This window comes from Mesoplodon bidens (genome assembly GCF_964165515.1).
Source record: "Mesoplodon bidens genome assembly, chromosome: 9".
Lineage (NCBI taxonomy): Eukaryota > Metazoa > Chordata > Mammalia > Artiodactyla > Ziphiidae > Mesoplodon > Mesoplodon bidens.
In genome coordinates this window covers 41,919,910-41,940,424 of record NC_138166.1, presented here as the reverse complement: position 1 = coordinate 41,940,424, position 20,515 = coordinate 41,919,910, and the positions used below count along the sequence as shown (strand labels likewise).

The 20,515-nt window shown below is 36.5% G+C and overlaps 1 protein-coding gene across 1 annotated transcript in view; it reads right to left on the bottom strand.

Annotated features, from left to right (window-relative positions):
* The window catches only part of THSD7A (thrombospondin type 1 domain containing 7A), a 451,454-nt gene that overhangs the window by 200,610 nt on the left and 230,329 nt on the right, over positions 1 to 20,515 (bottom strand). Inside the window, exons 3-4 of the mRNA XM_081244020.1 lie at positions 15,180 to 15,428; positions 12,055 to 12,236 (exon numbers count right to left, since the gene is read on the bottom strand). Coding sequence (XP_081100146.1) covers positions 12,055 to 12,236; positions 15,180 to 15,428 — 431 coding nt within the window. The remainder of the gene's footprint in view (positions 1 to 12,054; positions 12,237 to 15,179; positions 15,429 to 20,515) is intronic.

The following is a 20,515-nucleotide window of genomic DNA, read 5'->3' as shown; positions in this document are numbered from 1 at the left end:
GAAAAGGAAAAGAAATGTCACTGGTCTCTGTTGCAACAGGCAGGTGACCCTTGGCTTAGAGAAAGTTCTTGTCTATAGACAGACACAGCACAGAATCTGATGCTGAGAACATGTAGCTTTGCTGAATATTGAAAATATGAAATTGTAAACTGATACATCAAAATCACATACCTACAATAATATGGATGGCTATTTAAATTCTTAGGCTGTGTTCAATATACAATTTTTTAAATAAATTAGTTGACCCACAGAGGTATTTTTAGTGGATTCCAGACTAATAATATGGATCCTTGTATTTCAAGTGTATTTTTGTGTGCAATAAATGGTGAAACCTTTTCAAGAAGAATCTGTTGTCATGGCTTCCTTTTCCCATTGCTATTCTATCCAGTTTATTTCCCTTTTTATTGCCCATTGCTTTTAGAAGGAATAAATATTAATGAGTTCCACAACGTAGTTTGTACTCCTCTGTTAACACTGGTGAGAGCAGCTACTCCCTATTGAGCAATCATCAGCAAGGCAGGGAAGAGCCTGCCACAAACCACTTCTTTTACATTCTTAGATTGCAGGAGTGTGCCTCTGAAAAAATGCTATTCATTCGCCAGCACAGGTCCCTGAGTTCATTTCAAAATTCCTTCTGGTGCTATCATTCATCTCCAACTGACTCGATGAAATATGTGCTTAAGGGTTACAAAAAGCACACATAGTACAGTCACTTGATAGTGTCAGGTTATGTGACATTTTATCTAATGTTTTTCTTTCATTAATGGAAGGTCCTTTACTAACAGCTATGGCTTCTTTCCATCTTGGGTTACAGGTATAAAGTGAGATGAAACAGTATCTCAGTGTAAAGTGTTCTTCCTCACCAATTTCCTAACTTAACGACTAGCAAGGTATAGTGGTTTTCTAAAGATGTGCAGCTCAGGGACCTAAAACTAGGGCTCAGTGAACATAAGACCAATATTAGAACTGAAAGTTCTACTTCACTGCTAAACACAAAGAGTGACTTTTGCCAGTCACTCCGTTCTCTCCAGTTTTATCTCTAGAACTTTGGGAAACCTGTTTTCAGGACACGTGCCTGTGTTTCTGTTTCTCATCTTAATGTACTGATTCTCTTTGGCTCTGATAGAGGCCAAAAATCTGTTAGAATTTGGGACAGATTCATTAAGAAACCCATGAGGCTTAAGGTCAGGGTGTTTCACATGCACAGGACCCTTCTGAAACCCTGACAGAGATCTTACTGATTTTGTATTTGGAATTTAGCTTTTTTTTTTTTTCAATGCACAAATTACATAAGCCTTGGGCCTCAAAAAGAAAGAAAAATGGATTTCCCTTTCCCTATCCCAGTCTCTCCCAAAGCTTTGAAAAGGGCTTTTTAAAAGGGCCATCATGAGCTTTACGGTAAAATCATCTCCTAATTATAAACACCACGGTGCTTATGAAAAAAACCAGAGATTCCTACACCCATTTCAGACCTACAGAATCACAATCCCAGTGGATAACATCCAAGGATTTTTGCATTTTCTTAAAGCATACAGGTGATTTTTAAACTACATTTTGAAAATATGTGATTTCCAGAAAAATAATATACCCAGTGAATAAGGGTAAATGTTCTTTGTTAAGGATGGACCATGGCTGTAGTATATTTTCAGATTTTAACTGAAGAGCCCCAAACTGGCATGTCTGTAGAAGTCTCTCCATGTTAGCCTTGTGAAGGGGCAACCCTGAACCTCCAGTAAACAAAGCCTTAATACGAGGTTATTTGAGGTTCGGTTATATAAGGTAGGTTATAAGTTCCCTGACAGGGATCAAGTCTGCTTTTTAAAACATTCTATATTCAACGTCTTAATCAGTGGTGCAACCTAACAGTTGCTCAGTAAGTATGTACTGAGTGAATGAAGGAATATCAAGTGAGATATCCAAATTTTAACACTTCATTGATCAGCTTGTGATTGATGTTCAGAAAAGTAACACAGGAGAACGGACAGAATGAGTTTAACATTAACCCACTGACACATAAAAAGATGCTCAACATCGCTAATTATTAGAGAAATGCAAATCAAAACTACAATGAGATACCACCTCACACTGGTTAGAAAGGCCATCATCAAAAAGCCTACAAATAACAGATGCTGGAGAGGGCTTAGAAAAAAGGGAACCCTTCTACACTGTTGGTAAGCACACAAATTAGTGCAGCCACTATGGAGAACAGCATGGAGGTTCCTTAAAAAACTAAAATAGTTACCATACGATCCCGCAATCCCACTCCTGGACATATATCTGACAAAACTCTAATTTTAAAAGATGCATGCACCCCAATGTTCCCTGCAGCAGTATTTACAATAACCAAGACATGGAAGCAACCTAAATGTCCATCGACAGACGAGTGAATAAAGAAGATGCGATACACACACACACACACACACACACACAGGAATATTACTCAGCCATAAAAAAGAACAAAATAATGCCATTTGCAGCAACATGGATGGACCTAGAGATTGTCATACTGAGTGAAGTCAGACAGAGTAAGACAAATATCATATGATATCACTTATATGTGGAATCTAAAAAACAGAATGATACAAATGAACTTATTTACAAAACAGAAATAGAGTCACAGATGTAGAAAACAAACTTATGGTTACTGGGGGGAAGGGGAGGGGAGGGATAAAGTGGGAGATTGGGATTGACATATACACATTACTATATATAAAATAGATAACTAATAAGGACCCACTGTATAGCACAGGTTACTCTACTCAGTTTTCTGTAATGACCTATATGGGAAAAGAATCTAAAAAAGAGTGGATATATGTATAACTGATTCACTTTACTGTATACCTGAAACTAACACAACATTGTAAATCAACTATACTCCCAATAAAAAATTTTAAAAATAGGTAAACAACAAGGTCTTACTGTATAGCACAGGGAACTATATTCAATATCTTATAATAAATAGTAATGGAAAAGAATCTGAAAAAGAATATATATATGATCATATATATATATATCATTCAGTTATATATATATAACTGAGTCACTTTGCTGTACAGCTGAAACTAAAACAACATTGTAAATCAATTCTACTGTAATAAAAAATAATAATATTAAGCAATCGATGCCATCTGTTCCTTCCCCACATTAAACATTTAATCTTCACAGCAACCAAAAAATTAACATAATGCCTTAATAAACAAAATCAATACTCTGTCATCATATCATCATCATATCATCATCATTATGGTATCATTTCCTTTTAGAGTGGGCATTTGGGTCTTTAGTGTAGGTATTTGTTGTAAGTATTTCATTAGACTTCATATTGTTGGAGAAATTTCAATGTGTCTAGCCTATTAATATATTTTGCATGATAAAATTATTATCTAGTATGTTTTATCCTTTCTAGCTTAATATCACTCACATATGTAACAGCACACCATCTATGACTTTGTCAAAGGCACCAACATACATAATGAATTTTATTATCTTCTTTGGGTAATAATTCCTTTGTCATTATTACCTTTGTCTAAGTAATCAAGCCAGTGTCATTCACCTTTCCCATTAGCAAACTGGGAAAAAAATGAGAATGATACAAAGGGAGATAGGTTTGAAATACTCAGGAACTTTCAGATGTTTCCTTCAGTTTTAAAAGTTTAGTCATTCTCATTCTTCACTGAACAATATCAAGTTAGAAAAATAATTTTTATTGAGTTTTATGTTTGTGAAGATTATCCTTCACTCTAAAAATACTGGAGAAAATTCTAAGCATTTTTGATTATCCAATAAAATTTTCTATCAAATATTATTTAATCAATCCAACCATTCAATCTTCTGGATAGTTTTGACACTGCACACATATATAACTTAAATCAATCTCATGTTATTTCTCATGTTAAAATAAAATTTTCAGCTGCACTTTGTATATAAAGATGGCATTACTGCCTGGGAAATACAACGTGTGATCTGTTCAGGTATTTTCCAGCAGTGGTAAATGTTTGGACTGAGTAATCCACAATCTTAGTTTGATCATGGCATAAAGCTTATAATACAGTTGGTTGGTCTTACAATAATAACAAAAACAAAATGACTTTCTGTAATAACCTTTAACTCTGACATTTGAAAAGTCATATTTCTAGATATTTAGTCTTTTTTATTTGGTATTAATTAGATCGTCTCTAAGAAAACAATGATTTTTTTTCTCTTGTTCAGTACTTTTATTGAATTGACTGATTTTTATTTAATCCCTTTTAGAAAAGTGTGTATATATATAATGTATTTTTATGTTAATAATTATTCTTAATTTTTTTTGTTTTTTGTTTTGTTTTTGCGGTACGCAGGCCTCTCACTGTTGTGGCCTCTCCCGTTGTGGAGCACAGGCTCCGGACGCGCAGGCCCAACGGCCATGGCTCACGGGCCCAGTCGCTCCACGGCATGTGGGATCCTCCGGACCGGGGCACGAACCCGTGTCCCCTGCATTGGCAGGCAGACTCTCAACCACTGCGCCACCAGGGAAGCCCCAATATTCTTAATTTTTTAACAGGCATAATAACTTAGTAATATATAAGGGTGCTCAATATCTCTACGCTTTCCCAAACAATATACTCCTTATTATTTCCTCCTGTCATATATTATTGTTGGTCATTAACTAATTTACAGTGTTTTAATCATGAAAATTATTGTTGCTGTTTCACACATATTTATACTTATTTAGATTACCCAGATGCTTACCAAATTCTTTGCACATCTTGAATTCTTCCCTTTCTGGGTTCAATTTCCTTCTTTCTAAACATCATTTAGCAGTACTTTCAGTAAGGGTTTATTAATCCTTTCACTTTTGTCTTAATTTTGCCCATAGTTTTCAATGATAGGTAGCTGGATAAATAATTTAAAGTTGACAGTTATTTTCCTTTCAGTACTTTCAATATATTATTTTTATTATATTGATCTTCTGTAGCTGTTGAGAATTTCACTGCTAATTTGTTAATTCTTTTGTAATTAATTTTCTCCTTCTCTCTGTTCCTTTTAATATGTCTTTGGAGTTGATGAGCTGAGAATTCACTACATTGTATATAAAGTGTACATATATTATTATCCTGCTTGCAAATTTTCTTGATCCTGTATATCTTGTCTTTCATCAATTCTAGACAATTCTCTCATCTTTTCTCTTGATTCTCCCACTCTGAACTTTCTTGTTTAATTCTTCATGACTGTTATCCTTGCCTTCATTCTCAACTTCTATTTTCAGTGTTGCATTTTGAATAATTTGCTTACACTTGTCTTTAGTTTACTAATAATTGTTTATCTCACTGTATATGATCTACCCATTTGTTTTTTTCCAGTTAAATTATTTTTCAGTTCCAGAACTTTTGTTCCTTTTTTCTTATTTTAAAATCTGATCTTTCTAATTGTGACTCATTATATTTAATGTTTTAATTTTTTCTTTTACATCGTAAATAAGTTTTAGCATGTGTATTTTATAGTTTGTATCTGCTTTTTCTAATATTTCCAAGTCTAACATTTGCAAATCTAATATTTAGTCTAATATTTGCAAGTCTAATTTTACTGTTAGGCATTTTAAATCCTGTTTACAATGAATTATTTTTCCTCATGTAGTTCACAAATTTGAATGGTGCAGTTTATCTGGGAAAATCCTGCAGCTTAGGTTAAGGTATTCCCCTCTTCAGAGTTTTTGCTTTTGCTATGTCAGGCACCTTGCTAATACCACTGCCTGACACCATTTCTTATATTAATTTTCAGCTTTGTGGTCTTTGGACTTATGGAAGTACCATACATTTGAAACAAACTCATATGAGTACAGGCCCATAGTTGGAATTCTTAGGAGAGGTTTGTTTTTGCCCTGATTTAAGGCTGAAACTGATCTGCTTCCTTGTTATCTCCCTCTATAGGTAAGTTGAATTTCTCTGCTCACTCAATCATTGATGCTATAACCCTTTGAGGCTGATGAAGTAATGCAGTATTTCTGCTTGTACTCTCTTTCTCTGAGTACAAGTTTATGTCATGCCCTCAAGTCCCCACAATGTAAACTCTTGTTCTGTACCAACCCTACCCAAGGGCAACCACAGAAAGCATCATCTCAGCCTTCGTGGTTTGCTTTGGGAAATTGTTTAGTTAATCAAGACTTCAGTTCTGCTCTTAAAAGTATTTAAAACAATATTGTATCCTGAATGTCTAGGTATTTTGTAAAGGATGATTTTCAGCTATTCTAGTCTGCCATGTTGCTGGAAATGTAACAGAAGTGCAATTAAATAGCCATTTTTAGGTAAATAAAGTTAAGTAATGTGCATCAAGATATAAGGCCAAGTAGAAGTGAAAACCAGATTTCCTGATTATCTGTCTGGGTTTCTCTTGAAAGTAGTCTTAAGGTGAAAATTCAAAAGATTTTTAAGCTATCCATATAATTAGAAAAGAGTAAAATAGACATATAAAACTATTCTCTTAAATGAGTGGCCAACCTGACACAAAGTGTATACATTTTGACTCTCATCATTTGATCTAACAACTAGATCGCGTGTCCTCTATTCAAAGTCAGAGGTGTGAATAGTTAATTATCCAGGGGTGAAGAATGGTGTGTGTGGATATAGCCCCTAGCTGAAATAGAGAATGGTTAAGTGTACCTGAAACGCTGAAGAGATAATTTTCAGACAAATTTAAAAGGAAATCGTACTATTTTACAAAGGGGAGAGTAAACATGTCAAACAACAAATGTTTATTAAACATTGACTAAGTCAAAGGTACTGTAAGCATTGCTATCATGTTTACACAACTTCAGAGCTGCCTTATTATATTTTTCTCTGGTTGCCTTTTTGGTTGAATACTTCCTGACTTGTCATTAGTAAGCTCTTCCTCTACTAAAAATTGTAAGTTACCTCTGGCGTAGACCAATGACCAGCTTAATCTAATTCTCAGAATGTAAGTTTTTATTAGCTTCCATCCCAATGGCTGAAACCTCTTGGCATCTCACCTTCCATTTTGTAATCCACTGATCACAGAGAAATTTCCTAGGGAAACAGCCCTTCTCTTCCAAAAAATATCCAGAGGACTGATTTCCAAGGAAGGTTTGATTCCTTCAGGGATTTAGGATTTAAAACATAGGAATGTTTTAGTTATTCTATAATTATATCACAGTGTTTTTTACAACCCACTGCACCAGTGTAGGCTATGTTTCCCAAATGTAGCCATTATGTGATTTAGTTTCTTCTTCATTTACCATAGGAAGATTAAGAGAGCACAAAGTGGTGTGTTTAAAAATATAATGATAGGGCTTCCCTGGTGGTGCAGTGGTTGAGAGTCCACCTGCCAATGCAGGGAAGATCCCACATGCCGCAGAGCAGCTGGACCCTTGAGCCATGGCCACTGAGCATGCGCGTCAGGAGCCTGTGCTCCGCAACAGGAGAGGCCACAACAGTGAGAGGCCCGCATACCGGAAAAAAAAAAAAAAAAAAAAAAAAAAAATATATATATATATATATATATATATATATATATATATATAAATAAATAATGATAAATTATGAAAAGTGTTTATACCTTCATTAATTTACCACAACAAAAGTGTTCATAACCAATCTTGATATATGCTTATATAATTATGGTATTATCCTAGTGACATTTTAAAAAATTAATTTATTTATTAATTTATTTTTTGGCTGCACTGGGTCTTCGTTGCTGTGTGCGGGCTTTCTCTAGTTGTGGTGAGCAGGGGCTACTCTTGGTTGCAGTGCGCGGGCTTCTCATTGCAGTGGCTTTTCTTTGTTATGGAGCATGGGCTCTAGAGTGCACGGGCTTCAGTAGTTGTAGCACATGGGTTCAGTAGTTGTGGCTCACGGGCTCTACAGCACAGGCTCAGTAGTTGTGGCGCACGGGCTTAGTTGCTCCGCAGCATGTGGGATCTTCCCTGACCAGGGCTTGAACCTGTGTCCCTTGCGTTGGCAGGCGGATTCTTAACCACTGCACCACCAGGGAAGTCCCCTAGTGACATTTTAAAGTCAGTGAATTTTAAAATCTTTTAATGTTTTTCTATAATTTATATCTATATAATCATGTTCTAGAAAGACAAGAAGCACAAAATCATTTCTATTTCATGGGACAGCTTCAATCTATTTCTAGCAAAATAGAAAGTAAAAGTAAATTACTATCTTTCCTAGAGGGTTTAAGAATTATATCAGGGAATGTATAGAGAATCCTGATACACATTTCTGATTGAAATGTTATGCAAAATAGTCTCACGCACATGTTATTTCAAAAGTGATGGATAGGAAAGATGCAGCACTAGACTTCGATGTACTCTCTGATATTTACTTTCTGAAATAACAGGGAAATAGCACCATAAGCATAGCCTTTTTTTTTTCAAAATAGTGTTGACTGAAGTGGGCTAGTCTGTGGAAACTGTAGATAAAAGACTACAATTATAAAGAATTTGCATTTCATTTAGGGATAGTGACCATTTTATTCTTATTTCTTTGCAGATGGGAAAATATGAGCTCTTTATTCATCCTTCTGTCTATCCATTCACAGTACAATCATTCTTCCCTCAATCCATCTTTCTACTGATTCTCCAAACCTTTCTGCTGGTTTATCTCATTCTGTGTCATCATACAGGCTCATTAGCCAGGCTGTCTTTCTTAATAACCTCAAATCCCACAGACCTTCTCTAGATTTCGGTGCGGATTATTTGATACATTTTCTATAAAGGAATGTTCTAAAATTTCCTATAATATAAATTGCAGTAAGTTTTACGGTGCTTTATAACCAATACCTTTGGTGCCCCTCATTTAAAAACATGTTCAATCTGTATCAAATGGAAGAATTTCTTGAATTACTATAGCTAAAATCTACTTTCAATTCACATTGAACTCTTAAAAAAGTCAATTCGCGTTCATGCACCTAATGATCAGCAACATTTTCATCAGCTTTCTAGGACTTACACTGATAACCTCCCCATGGGCAAGGCCTCGTCCTGTCATATCCTGAGAAGGATAGATTTCATGCCAGCGTAAGTTGGATATTCTTCAAGCCTACTGGAATTCTGAATAGCCAGATGACAGAAACTGTCAAAGATTTTCTACTAAGTCTTCTCAGTACAGAACTTATCAAGCCTTTCTTCTAAAGAAGTGATTATGGAAATTTTGATCACCTGAATATTGTGTTAGAATTGGGAGAATTCTAAGAATAAAATGTGGATACTCTCTAATATCAAGTAGATATATTTTTCCTATTATCTATAGATACCATCGCCAACTTAATAAGTATTCTGATAACTCATTTCAAGTTTTGAATAACATACTTTACACTTTGTGAGAACTTTAATAATAAATATTTCAATTTTCTGCAAATTAAATATATTAGCTCCAAGGAAAAGAATTTTTAGGGCCTCGTGTGGGGTGAGTCAATTAACAGTAGTAAATACACCAGTGAATAAAGTGATTTAATATGGCCCTGCCTTTGTGCTAAGGTGGTCATTATCATTCTTCTGTGTAATATGATATACGAAGATAATAAAGGAAGTTTATGTGAATTTCATATCACTTGTTTACAATATTTTTTGTATCAAGAAATTTTATATTTGAACTAAAGTATTTTATTTTGAATTAAGGTATTTTTAATAGTTTGGTTATGTGTGAAAACGACATTTATAGGACACATAGTGTGAATCTACAAAAACAACAGTGTAGTCCTTGTTCTTCAAATTAAGTGCAATATGAATTGCTCTTAGAGTAGGTTGTTCATGGTTACAGAGTCAGGATTTCTTGAGATCAGTACCTACTAATTAGGATTGAATGAGGAAGTTATTTTGAGAGGTTTCCCTGTTTTTATAAAGTAAGCTTTCATTCTTTAATATTTGTTTAAGAAGACAGACTGCGAACAATCTTCACAGCCCACAGTCTAATTGTTCTCCATTCACACATATTTACAGTCTTTACATGTCACACTTGGGATGCTGGTGTATTAAGCAATTTTCCTATTGAGCAATGTTAAGTACTTCTAGAGGGAGCTCACACAGTCTAAGTTCTGAGAAAAGAAAAGCTGCAACTTTTAGCAAGAATCAGCTGTTTTTGCAAAGACTATAAGAGGTTTATTAATATTCTTGGTATTCTACATGAAAGGACACAAATTCCTAAGTTATTCATGTTACATACTTACATGATTAAATATTAATTTTAGGTGAATTAACTACTTCCACGTTATTAATCTCTGCTTTGGCATTTGCTTTAGTCCAACAGATACATCTTAATAATAATATTCTTTGTGTTTTCCCTTTTTTCTGTGACTTTTACTTTTGTCGCTCTGCAGTGCTTTGACAGCAGTAGAAGGGGAATTCTATGACAAAATGATATTTTTTAATGTCCTGTTGCAATTCAGAATTCTGAAGGATCTTTTTGAAAGCAATAACCTACAGGATATAACTGACATTCAGAAACTAAAATCTGATCTACCTCTAGCAGTGAAATTATACTACTCTGAAAGGACTGCTATAATAAATCCACCTAAGAGTGTTAAAAATGTAGCCATTAAAGTGGCCAAGACAATATTAATGTACTAACATTACATGTTTTATGGTATTTCCTTAAAACCTCAAGATATGTTAGTAGTAAAACATATCCCTAGGCTAGATTCCTAAATGAGCTGACATGCTGTGTAAAGCTAGTGGATACAAAACAATTAAATTTTTCCAAGTTGCAAATGCAAAACTTTAGTCCTTATTTCCCAAGAATTACTGGTCACCAGTGACACTCCTTTTTTGGGGGAGGCAAAGGAGCCATCTCTTCCTTTGTTTTATGAAATGCCCATTTCTCTTGGTTCTTTCCCTTCTGTTTTTTTGATTATTATTGGTCAGATTCCTTCTCTGAATATTTCTTTTTCTTTTGGTCTTTAATACATGCTGTTCCCTCTGCCTAGAATAAACTCCCTCTTGCATTCCTGACCCACTTAACTGTATGAAGTGTATGTGTCATAACTCAGCTCAAGTTCCACCTCCTTTGTGAAGGTTCCTCTTTCTATGATCTCGCTATGGTTATTCTAAAACTCAGTTATAATGCATATCATACTGCATTATAACTATTGGGCTGTTTGTGTGCCCTCAAGATGACCATGAGCATTTTCCTGACATGAAGCTTGTATTGATATTTTTATCCTCACCACCATACACAATTTTTGGAACTCTCCTGGCAACTAATCAATATATGTTGAATGTATTAGTGATAGAAGTCCTGCAATCCCTCAGGTAGTGAAATGTAAGAGGGTCTGCTTACAGCATTGCTTGAAAAGTCTCATATTTGTATGGACTAAAGGGCTACTAATTGAATATGAACTTGATCCAATAATGATTAGAATTTTAGAGTTGAGACAGGGCAGAAGTTGAGACACAGATGTAGAGAACAAATGTATGGACACCAAGGGGGGAAAGCCGCAGTGGGGTGGTGGTGGTGGTGGTGTGCTGAATTGGGCGATTGGGATTGACATGTATACACTGATGTGTATAAAACTGATGACTAATAAGAACCTGCTGTATAAAAAAATAAAATTAAATTTAAAAATTAAAAAAAAAAGAAGTCATGCCTTTGGGTTAAAGACTTTTTCCTGTAGTTTTATTCTGTATTTATTTCTTTTAAATTCAAATTGAAATTTTCACTCAATACCATAATTAACTTATTTTTTCAACCCCATTATAAACAGCAAAATAAGGTGTTCTTTTTACAAGCACGTTTTACTTCTTCTTATATGAAGAAAAGAAAATTTGGGCTTTGGAACACGTATTTGCATTCTATATGTATCCTTACAAGATACATCTTTATTCTATTTTTATAATTAATTACTCCTACTAAAGAGAGATTTGTCAGTAAATCAGAACGGACCAAAGAGGGAACTGTATTAATTATTTTTACAACCATAATTTAGACTACTGTTCACCATAGTCAATATCAGCCATAATGTGAACAATGACTCTTCCTGCCCCAAACGGCTACATATATACCCCTGCAGGATGATCCCACTCTTGGTCTCCACAGTTGAGTACTTAAGAAGAAAACAGTTTACCTTCTTTGTCCTTGTTGGTGTTTAAGTGTGAGAGGAGGTCCTCGTTGGCCTGCACGCAGTACACCTCTCGGGTCTGGACCCCTCCTCCGCAGAGGGCCGTCTGGTTGCCCCTCCTCTTGTCCTGCTGACTGAGCAGAGGGTCCACACGGCACTCAGTCCACTCTGTAGTCCTCCAGCCATACCTAGATAAAGAAAATGATGGCAGTGGCAACCTGTTTACTGAATAAAACTTTTCTCCACTCCTAATTTTTGTTCCTCAAAAAGATTCATCTGGGGCTTCCCTGGTGAAGCAGTGGTTGAGAGTCTGCCTGCCAATGCAAGGGACACGGGTTTGAGCCCTGGTCTGGGAAGATCCCACATGCCGCGGAGCAACTAGGCCCGTGAGCCACAACTACTGAGCCTGCGCGTCTGGAGCCTATGCTCCGCAACAAGAGAGGCCGCGACAGTGAGAGGCCGTGCACCGCGATGAAGAGTGGCCACCGCTTGCCGCAACTAGAGAAAGCCCTCACACAGAAACGAAGACCCAACACAGACAAAAATAAAACAAATAAAATAAATAAAAATTTATTTTAAAAAAGATTAATCTGAAATACCCTTTCCTCTTGAATTAATCTTAGACTACATCTAAGGTGCAGGTTCAGTTTCAATTCCTTCCTCTACATCCTCACCCCGCTCCATTTAAAGAGGGGTTAAATTTAAGATGATCCAGTTTTAATTGCAACTACTGGAAGTTACTTATAAATATTTTATGAAAAGAGAGCATAATGCTGAAAACATGAGATTTTATGTTCAATTAAGCTGAACTCAGGCTTGCCCTTTCTTGATGCTTATAAGCAAAGGAAGGTTGAATCTGAGAATGGAACACATTCTAAATGATGATGAACCCAAACATTAGTTTTGTCTCTAACAGAATGCATGAAAATTGCTGCTTTGTACTGGATCAAAATTATAATTGTGTGTTAGTAATAAAAATGTAACATAATTCAGAGTTTTCTCTTTATTGTTGAGAATAAGAGTTGTTGTTTCTTTTTTTCCTGTAGCACTGAGCATCCCTGATGAGTGCTGATGAATGTTGAAAAGAGCTGACGTTTCTAATCAGTGGAACACAGGAAAGATGATCTGTGATTCTAAATTAAAGCTCCAATAAAGATTATGATGTGAAAAAAATGTCAGGGGATTGTCAGCCCAACACATGCTTTAAGGAGATAGACAGGGAACCATTTCCCGATGCCACTGAAGATAGAAAGTGATGGCATTTCTCCACCTCGAGGAAAATGGATATTCTAAAAGCACAAAGAAAATGGCTCATGTAGCACTTTGTTTCACTTTAACCAAGATGCCTCCTTAGTAATCAGATTAACAGCCAACATAGGTACAAATGGGTGTGCTAATGTTCACCTCAGTTAGGCAGAAAGGTTAAGTGGGCTCTAGGATGTCTCATCTAGAGGCTTTGCTTTGTCAGTGGTAAAGTTTCATGACAGTGAAGCTGAACTTCATGCTCATTTTTCAGTGTTTATATGTGGGGATTCATGGCTTAATAGAGGTGCAGGACTGGGGCATCAAGGAACAACACTCTTGGCATACATTTATAAAGGAAGTGCAGCATTCAGGTCAATTCTAAAAACATGGATACTTGATGCCTTGGGAGGAGAGACAGTGAAGGAAAGTAACCAAACAAGTCATTCATTAGGGGAGCTAAAATGAAAATTTTGTTTTTTTTTTTATAGAATGGAGTCCCAATTTAGGTCATCCTAAGGACTCCTGTGAGAGGAACAAATTTTTAGTAACGTCAATTGATCACACATCAATGCTACCATCCATAAAGGGTTAGAAGAAAGATTCAGAATAGAGATTTATTTTAATTAATAGTTAATGACATTTGAATATTTGAGAGGATAAAGAATAAAACACCTAGCTTGAGACAAAAATGGAAGAAACTTGTAGGAGACAAAACACTCTGATTAGAGTCTGGCAACTTCCTTGAAACTGTTACATAGAGGGGAACACACAAGTCAGCAGGACAGGCAGAGTAGTTAGGAAGAAAACTCTCCAGAGCGTTCCGTCACTTGTTATATCAGAGAAGGGATGATTCCAAAGTGCTGCATAATTGAAGATCTTGTATGAATCATTACTATTCTTTGTTATTATTATTATTACTGTTAGAAATGGGAGGAGGAGGAACAATAATAGTAGCAATTTTCCTCCTCACTGTGTCATGGAGTTCAAGCTGTATGCATGTTCTCTAAATATCTGAAATATTCCAGGGAACCTTTCAATGAAGCTTGTGCATATCTACTGAGAAACTAAGATTCTGTAAATTGTTTCATAAATATTCTATATTAAGACTAAGCTGAAATATATTTATCACCAAGATACTTCACAGTAATGTCTTGGAGATGATATTTGTTAAGGATAAAAAGAATATAGTTATACTGCCAAATATTTCAAAATTAGTCTTATTTCATCTGAATTCAATGCACATTGATTGGGCACTTACTGTGTGCCTGGTCCTATGACATGCAAGTAATTAAAAAACAAACAAGCCCCACCCCCAAGGTTCATAAGCAATCTTTGTCCTGAAGGAGCTTAAAGTCTCATTATTTTGATGTAGCATTTTACTCTATTCAATAGGAATTGTTATATACAGTACTGAATTTTAATAGGACTTGCTCAATAAGCAATAGGAACCTGTATTTTGAAACTTTATTTTACCTATAGACTAGTTGACAAACTATAGCCAAATCCAACCTGTCCCCTGTTCTTATAAGTAAATTTTATTGGAACATATCCACACCCATTTGTTTACATATTACCTATAGCTCCAGTGGCAGAGCTGAAGCGTGACAGAGACACATGTGGCTTGTAAAGGCTAACATATTCACTATCTTCTCCTTTATGGAAAAAGCTTGCCAATCCCCATTGTAGAAAATACACAAACAGGGAATTGCCGTTAAAAATCTAACTTTCATGGAGACTGGGAAATACAGCTTGTTCAAGACACTTTTATCCTGTAAAACCAGTATTTTTTACAAGATCATGTTTGTAGAGAGAGATTTTTCTACTTAGAATTTGTAAAAGTCTCTATGCAGTTTCGGCAGACAGGGCAGCATCCTTTATTTACTCACATGGCACAGGGGGCAATTCCATCTCCTTGAGATACACAGGGTTCTTTTTCCTCAAGTTCTGGACACTCCTTCTCACTGCCAATAGGAAACTGCCTGATGAGCCGCGTCCTCACACGGGTGCCTTTAGGGGATGCCATACCATGGCACGTTTTTGAGCAGAGGCTCCACTCAGACCACTCTGACACCTGGCACTCTTTGGTGATCACACAGGCCTGGAAGGTCAGCGGCAGCTTCTCTTGTTGGCAAAAGCTGCAAAAGAGCATTAATATTCTCATCACAGACTCATAGGCAGGCATGAACTTTGTCTTCTACACTCCAGAGTGAAATCAGCTTGGACATTTTTATTTCTACTTGGAGGTACAATTCCAATTTCATTAAAAATATATCAACATTTACGATGTGTAAAAGCTGTTAGACTCAAAGCTAACATTTGCATTCCCTCCTATTTTGTAAGAGTTGTTAAACCACTCATAGGAAATAGAAAATAAAGGGGTTATGCAAAATTAGCTGAAACTAAGTTTACCATATTGTTCATTTTACTCATTCCAGATTTGTCTTTATTTAGAAAATGAGGAACCAAGAACTGTTAACATATGATAATTTCCACTCTGTTTAGTGTTTTAAATAAACATGCCTGGGTAACTAATACAATATTGAACAGAACAAGTAATTTAATTTATGCTTAACATTATTTTTAATACTGTTTGAAACTTTAGTTGTCAATTACAATGTATGTTTATTCAAATACATCAACTTTTCCAGTTCATACTTTAATGTAAGGTATACATATGAGTATATTAATTAAATACATCATAAGCATTAGAAATATAAATCTATTTAAGCTATATTACTGTAGAGATATCCTCTAAATAGATCTCTAATTCATCAGTAAAGTATTTATGTTCAAATTCTTATCTATCTAATCCTCTTTGAATTAGAGGGATGTTGAATTCTAAATTGTAATGTCTACATACGAGGATGAAGATGATGTTACAAATGTCATCAACTACGGGCATATGCACTTTGAGGGGTTTTCCTGGAATTGGATGGCCTTGCGTTGATTCTTAGTTGAACTCTTGCCCATTCTCAGTAACTAGTAGCTCATGTTTACAAGACACAGGAGGCATGTTGCCACGATAGGGCGTCTGTTCCAATGGGAGAGTTCACTGATAATTCTGTCTCATCATTCAGGTGCTATATTTAACTATGATAATCAACCATATAGAGAGGCAGGTCCATTTTAATATAACAACTCACATACAATCTTTTTAATTCTACTGGCATGTGTACGAAAATTGCATTCCTAGGAGACAATTAGAGCTCAATATGTCAAAGTCAATTTGTCTGAGCTGAGAGGTCTGGGCAGGAGAATCATCTGAGAGTGGCAGTAAAAGGGCCCTGTAAGTCAGCTCTGTTCTTCTTATAACAACAGAGAGGACCAGAATCCCAGTTTTACTCAAATGTCATATATTGAGTGTTAATGATGCATTAGATACAACACTAACCTTAGAACAAAACTTTCTCTGTGATGAACAAGTTTTCACTCTAACACTTGTGAGTTTATCCATGAAAATCAGGCAAAATAATGAGCAAATGATGACCTCTATAACTCCTTTTTTACAAAACTCTCCATGTTACTTTCCTCTTAGATACATTTCTAATCTTTCATGAGATTGTATTCATATACATATATGCATATGTTATCCTCTATGTATTACTTATCAAGTCCATATTCTATGTAGAGGCAGAGAATTAACAATCCCTTTTAATCTTTTGTGGAGAATTTGACCACCAGTTAAATACCTCCAGTTACAGTTACCTGGTAACCTGATGAAAGCTGAAATATCAGCTATGTTACTAGATAATATTATTTATGATACAATGATCAATTTTGATAAATTCCATTTGCTCTGGAGAAACTAAAACTACCTGGTAGGCAGCCACAGCTTTGGGCTTGCCTGAATGTGTAAACTCTTGGAATAGGACTTGTTTTTTGTGTGGACTTTGCAGTCTATGACTATGGTATCACTTCAAGAGATATCGGCGCCTGTGGGGCCTGAGACTTTTAAGCCAAGGCAACTCTTGGACTTGCTGGATGTAGAATTATCTTCTTCCATCTGAACTGTGCTGCATCGATTTCTAGAATTACCACCAGATGAGGAATGACTGTTGCTACAATGATGACAAGTTCTTTATCTTTCTAAGTAGACTGATGCCAGACGGCAGTCTTGTGTGTCTTGTGTATCTGAAAGTCTGCACAGCCTAAGTTTAAAACTTAATTCATATTACCTCATTTAATGCTTCCAATAATTCTTTTATGTGGGTACCATTATCATTTCCATTTTACAGGGAAGGAGTCTCTGAAAGGTTAGGGAATGTGTTTAAGATCATATAGGAATGTGTAAGTAGGGAACTGAAATTTGAACTTGGATTTTCTAAAATCAGAGTCCATTTTCTTAATCACTTTGCCCTACGGCTTCTCACAGTTTAAACTGACTGTAAATCTCAGTTTGTTAGAGCAACTGCTGTAGTTGAGGCCAGTGCCAAGGTTACTGGTACATTGTGAATCCAATAGTTTCACTATTTCACAGCCCCAGGATTTGTACCACCCTAGCACTTTGCAAATGTGCTACTTGCTCTAAGGAGGACTTAGTAATTATGGAAAAGTCAAAACAAATATGTTTTCCTGATACATGTTAACAAATTTTAATACAGGTCCTACATATGAGAAATCAGCAACATAAACATGAGAACAGTATTAAGTTATATGATTATATAGTTTTTAATATATGTGATATATATAACATATCTACCTATTTATCTATCTATAGTTTGTTTTTCCTTTAATTTTCCAATACCATTATTTCAGCAAATGTGAATCAAGTAACTCTACATATTGGGCTTTAGAAGTACAAAGACAAGATTATAGTAATTAAATTGGAAGCATATAATTCTGCTTGGGGAGGCACAGAAGGCTATACGAAGTAGTACATTACTACGAAGTTTTCATATTGAGTGAAGGTAATCAATGGAAATATGAAATAAAAGTCTTTTCTTTGTTTGTTGGTGGGTGGGGGAAATATAGATTTTTCCTTGGCCTCAGTGTAAGGAGTTTTTGTTGAGCAGTGGAAATAAGAATGGAATTGAAGCCTAGGTCAGATCAAGGGCAGTTATGTAGATCCAGAAAAGCACCTCCTGTGAGTGAGAGAACCATTCAAAGTTGTGGAGCATAAAGGACATGATATTTGTATTTTATGTAAATTCCAATAGTAGGGTGCAGGACAGAATAACAGGGTATAAGATCAGAAGCAGCCTAACTATGATGATGGTGATGATGATTACGACATTAATATTTATAGTAAATATATATTTAGTGCTTGCTATGTGCCAGACACTGCTCAAACTGAGTGAGGTATGATTATGAACATGAGTTAATCATCATTGAATGTCTAGTGTGAGCCATGTACTGTATTAAGTTTTACTTAGAGTATCTCATGTAATCCTTAAAACTATTCTGTAAGATGGAGATCCATCTTTTTTTTTTTAAGATAAGGAAATGGAATCTAAATGTCTCACTTAAGTCTAGATAAAGTAGCAGACCTAGGATTCTAACTAGATCTTTCTGCTTATGAGGCTTATCAAAGTGTGAACAAAGGCAATGGCAGTAGAAATTAAAAGAGGTTACAAACTATAAAAAGGGGAATTAGAAACTATACAACCTGATGGATAGTTGAAGGGGTTAAAAGAGAGAAAGGAGTCATTAAATAACTTGGAAGTTTCTAGCTTTGGCAATCTGGTGAGCATCACTGCAATTCTTTGAAATGGAGAACATGGGATAAAAAGCAAGTTTCTGGCAGTTGATAATTGAGTTCAGCATTATTATCTTGATTTGATATGGACACATCCAGTACATATCCAACACGCAGAAATGTCTAGTAGACAGATCCAGAATTAAGGATCAGGGTTTAGTTGAAAGTTCTGGATGGCTTGTATACTTTTAAAAGTCATGAGCAAAAAAGAATTCAAAGCCAAGGCCACAGGAGGAGCTGAGTGCTCACACACTGGGGCTCATTTTAGGCCTGAACAACTCACACATGGCCTTACAGTGGACTTTCGTAAGTCCATGAACACGGCGATGCATATTAATTTCATTTTGTAATTGTTAGTGAGACTAAATAGGATCACCAAATCACCCATGCTTACAAAATTATTCAGCTGCCACCCTCAACCATTTTCTCCTTTATTCTGGCCATGCAAAAAGGTGACACTAGAGAGCTTAGGGGAACTATCCATTTTGGTTCATTATGGTTTTCCTGAGAACATGCCCATCTGGAGGTCAAAGGCATAGGCTATGCTTCTGCAATGGCAGCCTGGTAGAAGATGTGATGGTCACTGTGACAGTTTCCTCTTCATTTATGTGGTATATTCAGGATAGCCCAGATGGCTAAGACTGATAGAACAAAAGTTTGGCTTTGAGACAAAAGCAGATATTACATAATCACCTTGTACCAGACACAGAGGAATCAGACTAAAAAAAAGTGAAAAAGTGGAGAGCAGGAGCTTCAAATTGGCAGAAGAGTAAGACACGAACATCACCTTCCTCACCACAAATACATCAGAAATACATCTACGTGTGGAACAACTCCTACAGAACACCTACTGAACACTGACAGAAGACCCCAGACCTCCCCAAAGTCAAGAAACTCCCCACATACCTGGGTAGGGCAAAAGAAAAAAGAAAAAACAGAGACAAAAGAATAGGGAAGGGACCTGTACCAGTGGGAGGGAGCTGTGAAGAAGGAAAGGTTTCCACACACTAGGAAGTCCCTTCGCGGGCGGAGACTGCGGGTGGCGAAGGGGGGAAGCTTCGGAGCCGCGGAGGACAGCACAGCAACAGGGGTGCGGAGGGCAAAGTGGGGAGATTCCTGCATGGAGGATCGGTGCCGACCGTGCACACCAGCCTGAGAGGTTTGTCTGCTCACCCACCGGGACAGGCGGGGGCTGGGAGCTGAGGCTCGGGCTTCGGAGGTAGGATCCCAGGGAGAGGACTGGGGTGGGCTGCGTGAACACAGCCTGCAGGGGGTTAGTGCACCACGGCTAGCCGGGAGGGAGCCTGGGAAAAAGTTTGGAGCTGCCTAAGAGGCAAGACACTTTTTCTTCGCTCTCTGTTTCCTGGTGCGCGAGGAGAGGGGATTAAGAGCGCGGCTTAAAGGAGCTCCAGAGACGGGCGCGAGCTGCGGCTAACAGCGCGGACCCCAGAGACGGGCATGAGACGCTAAGGCTGCTGCTGCAGCCACCAAGAATCCTGTGCGCAAGCACAGGTCACTGTCCACACC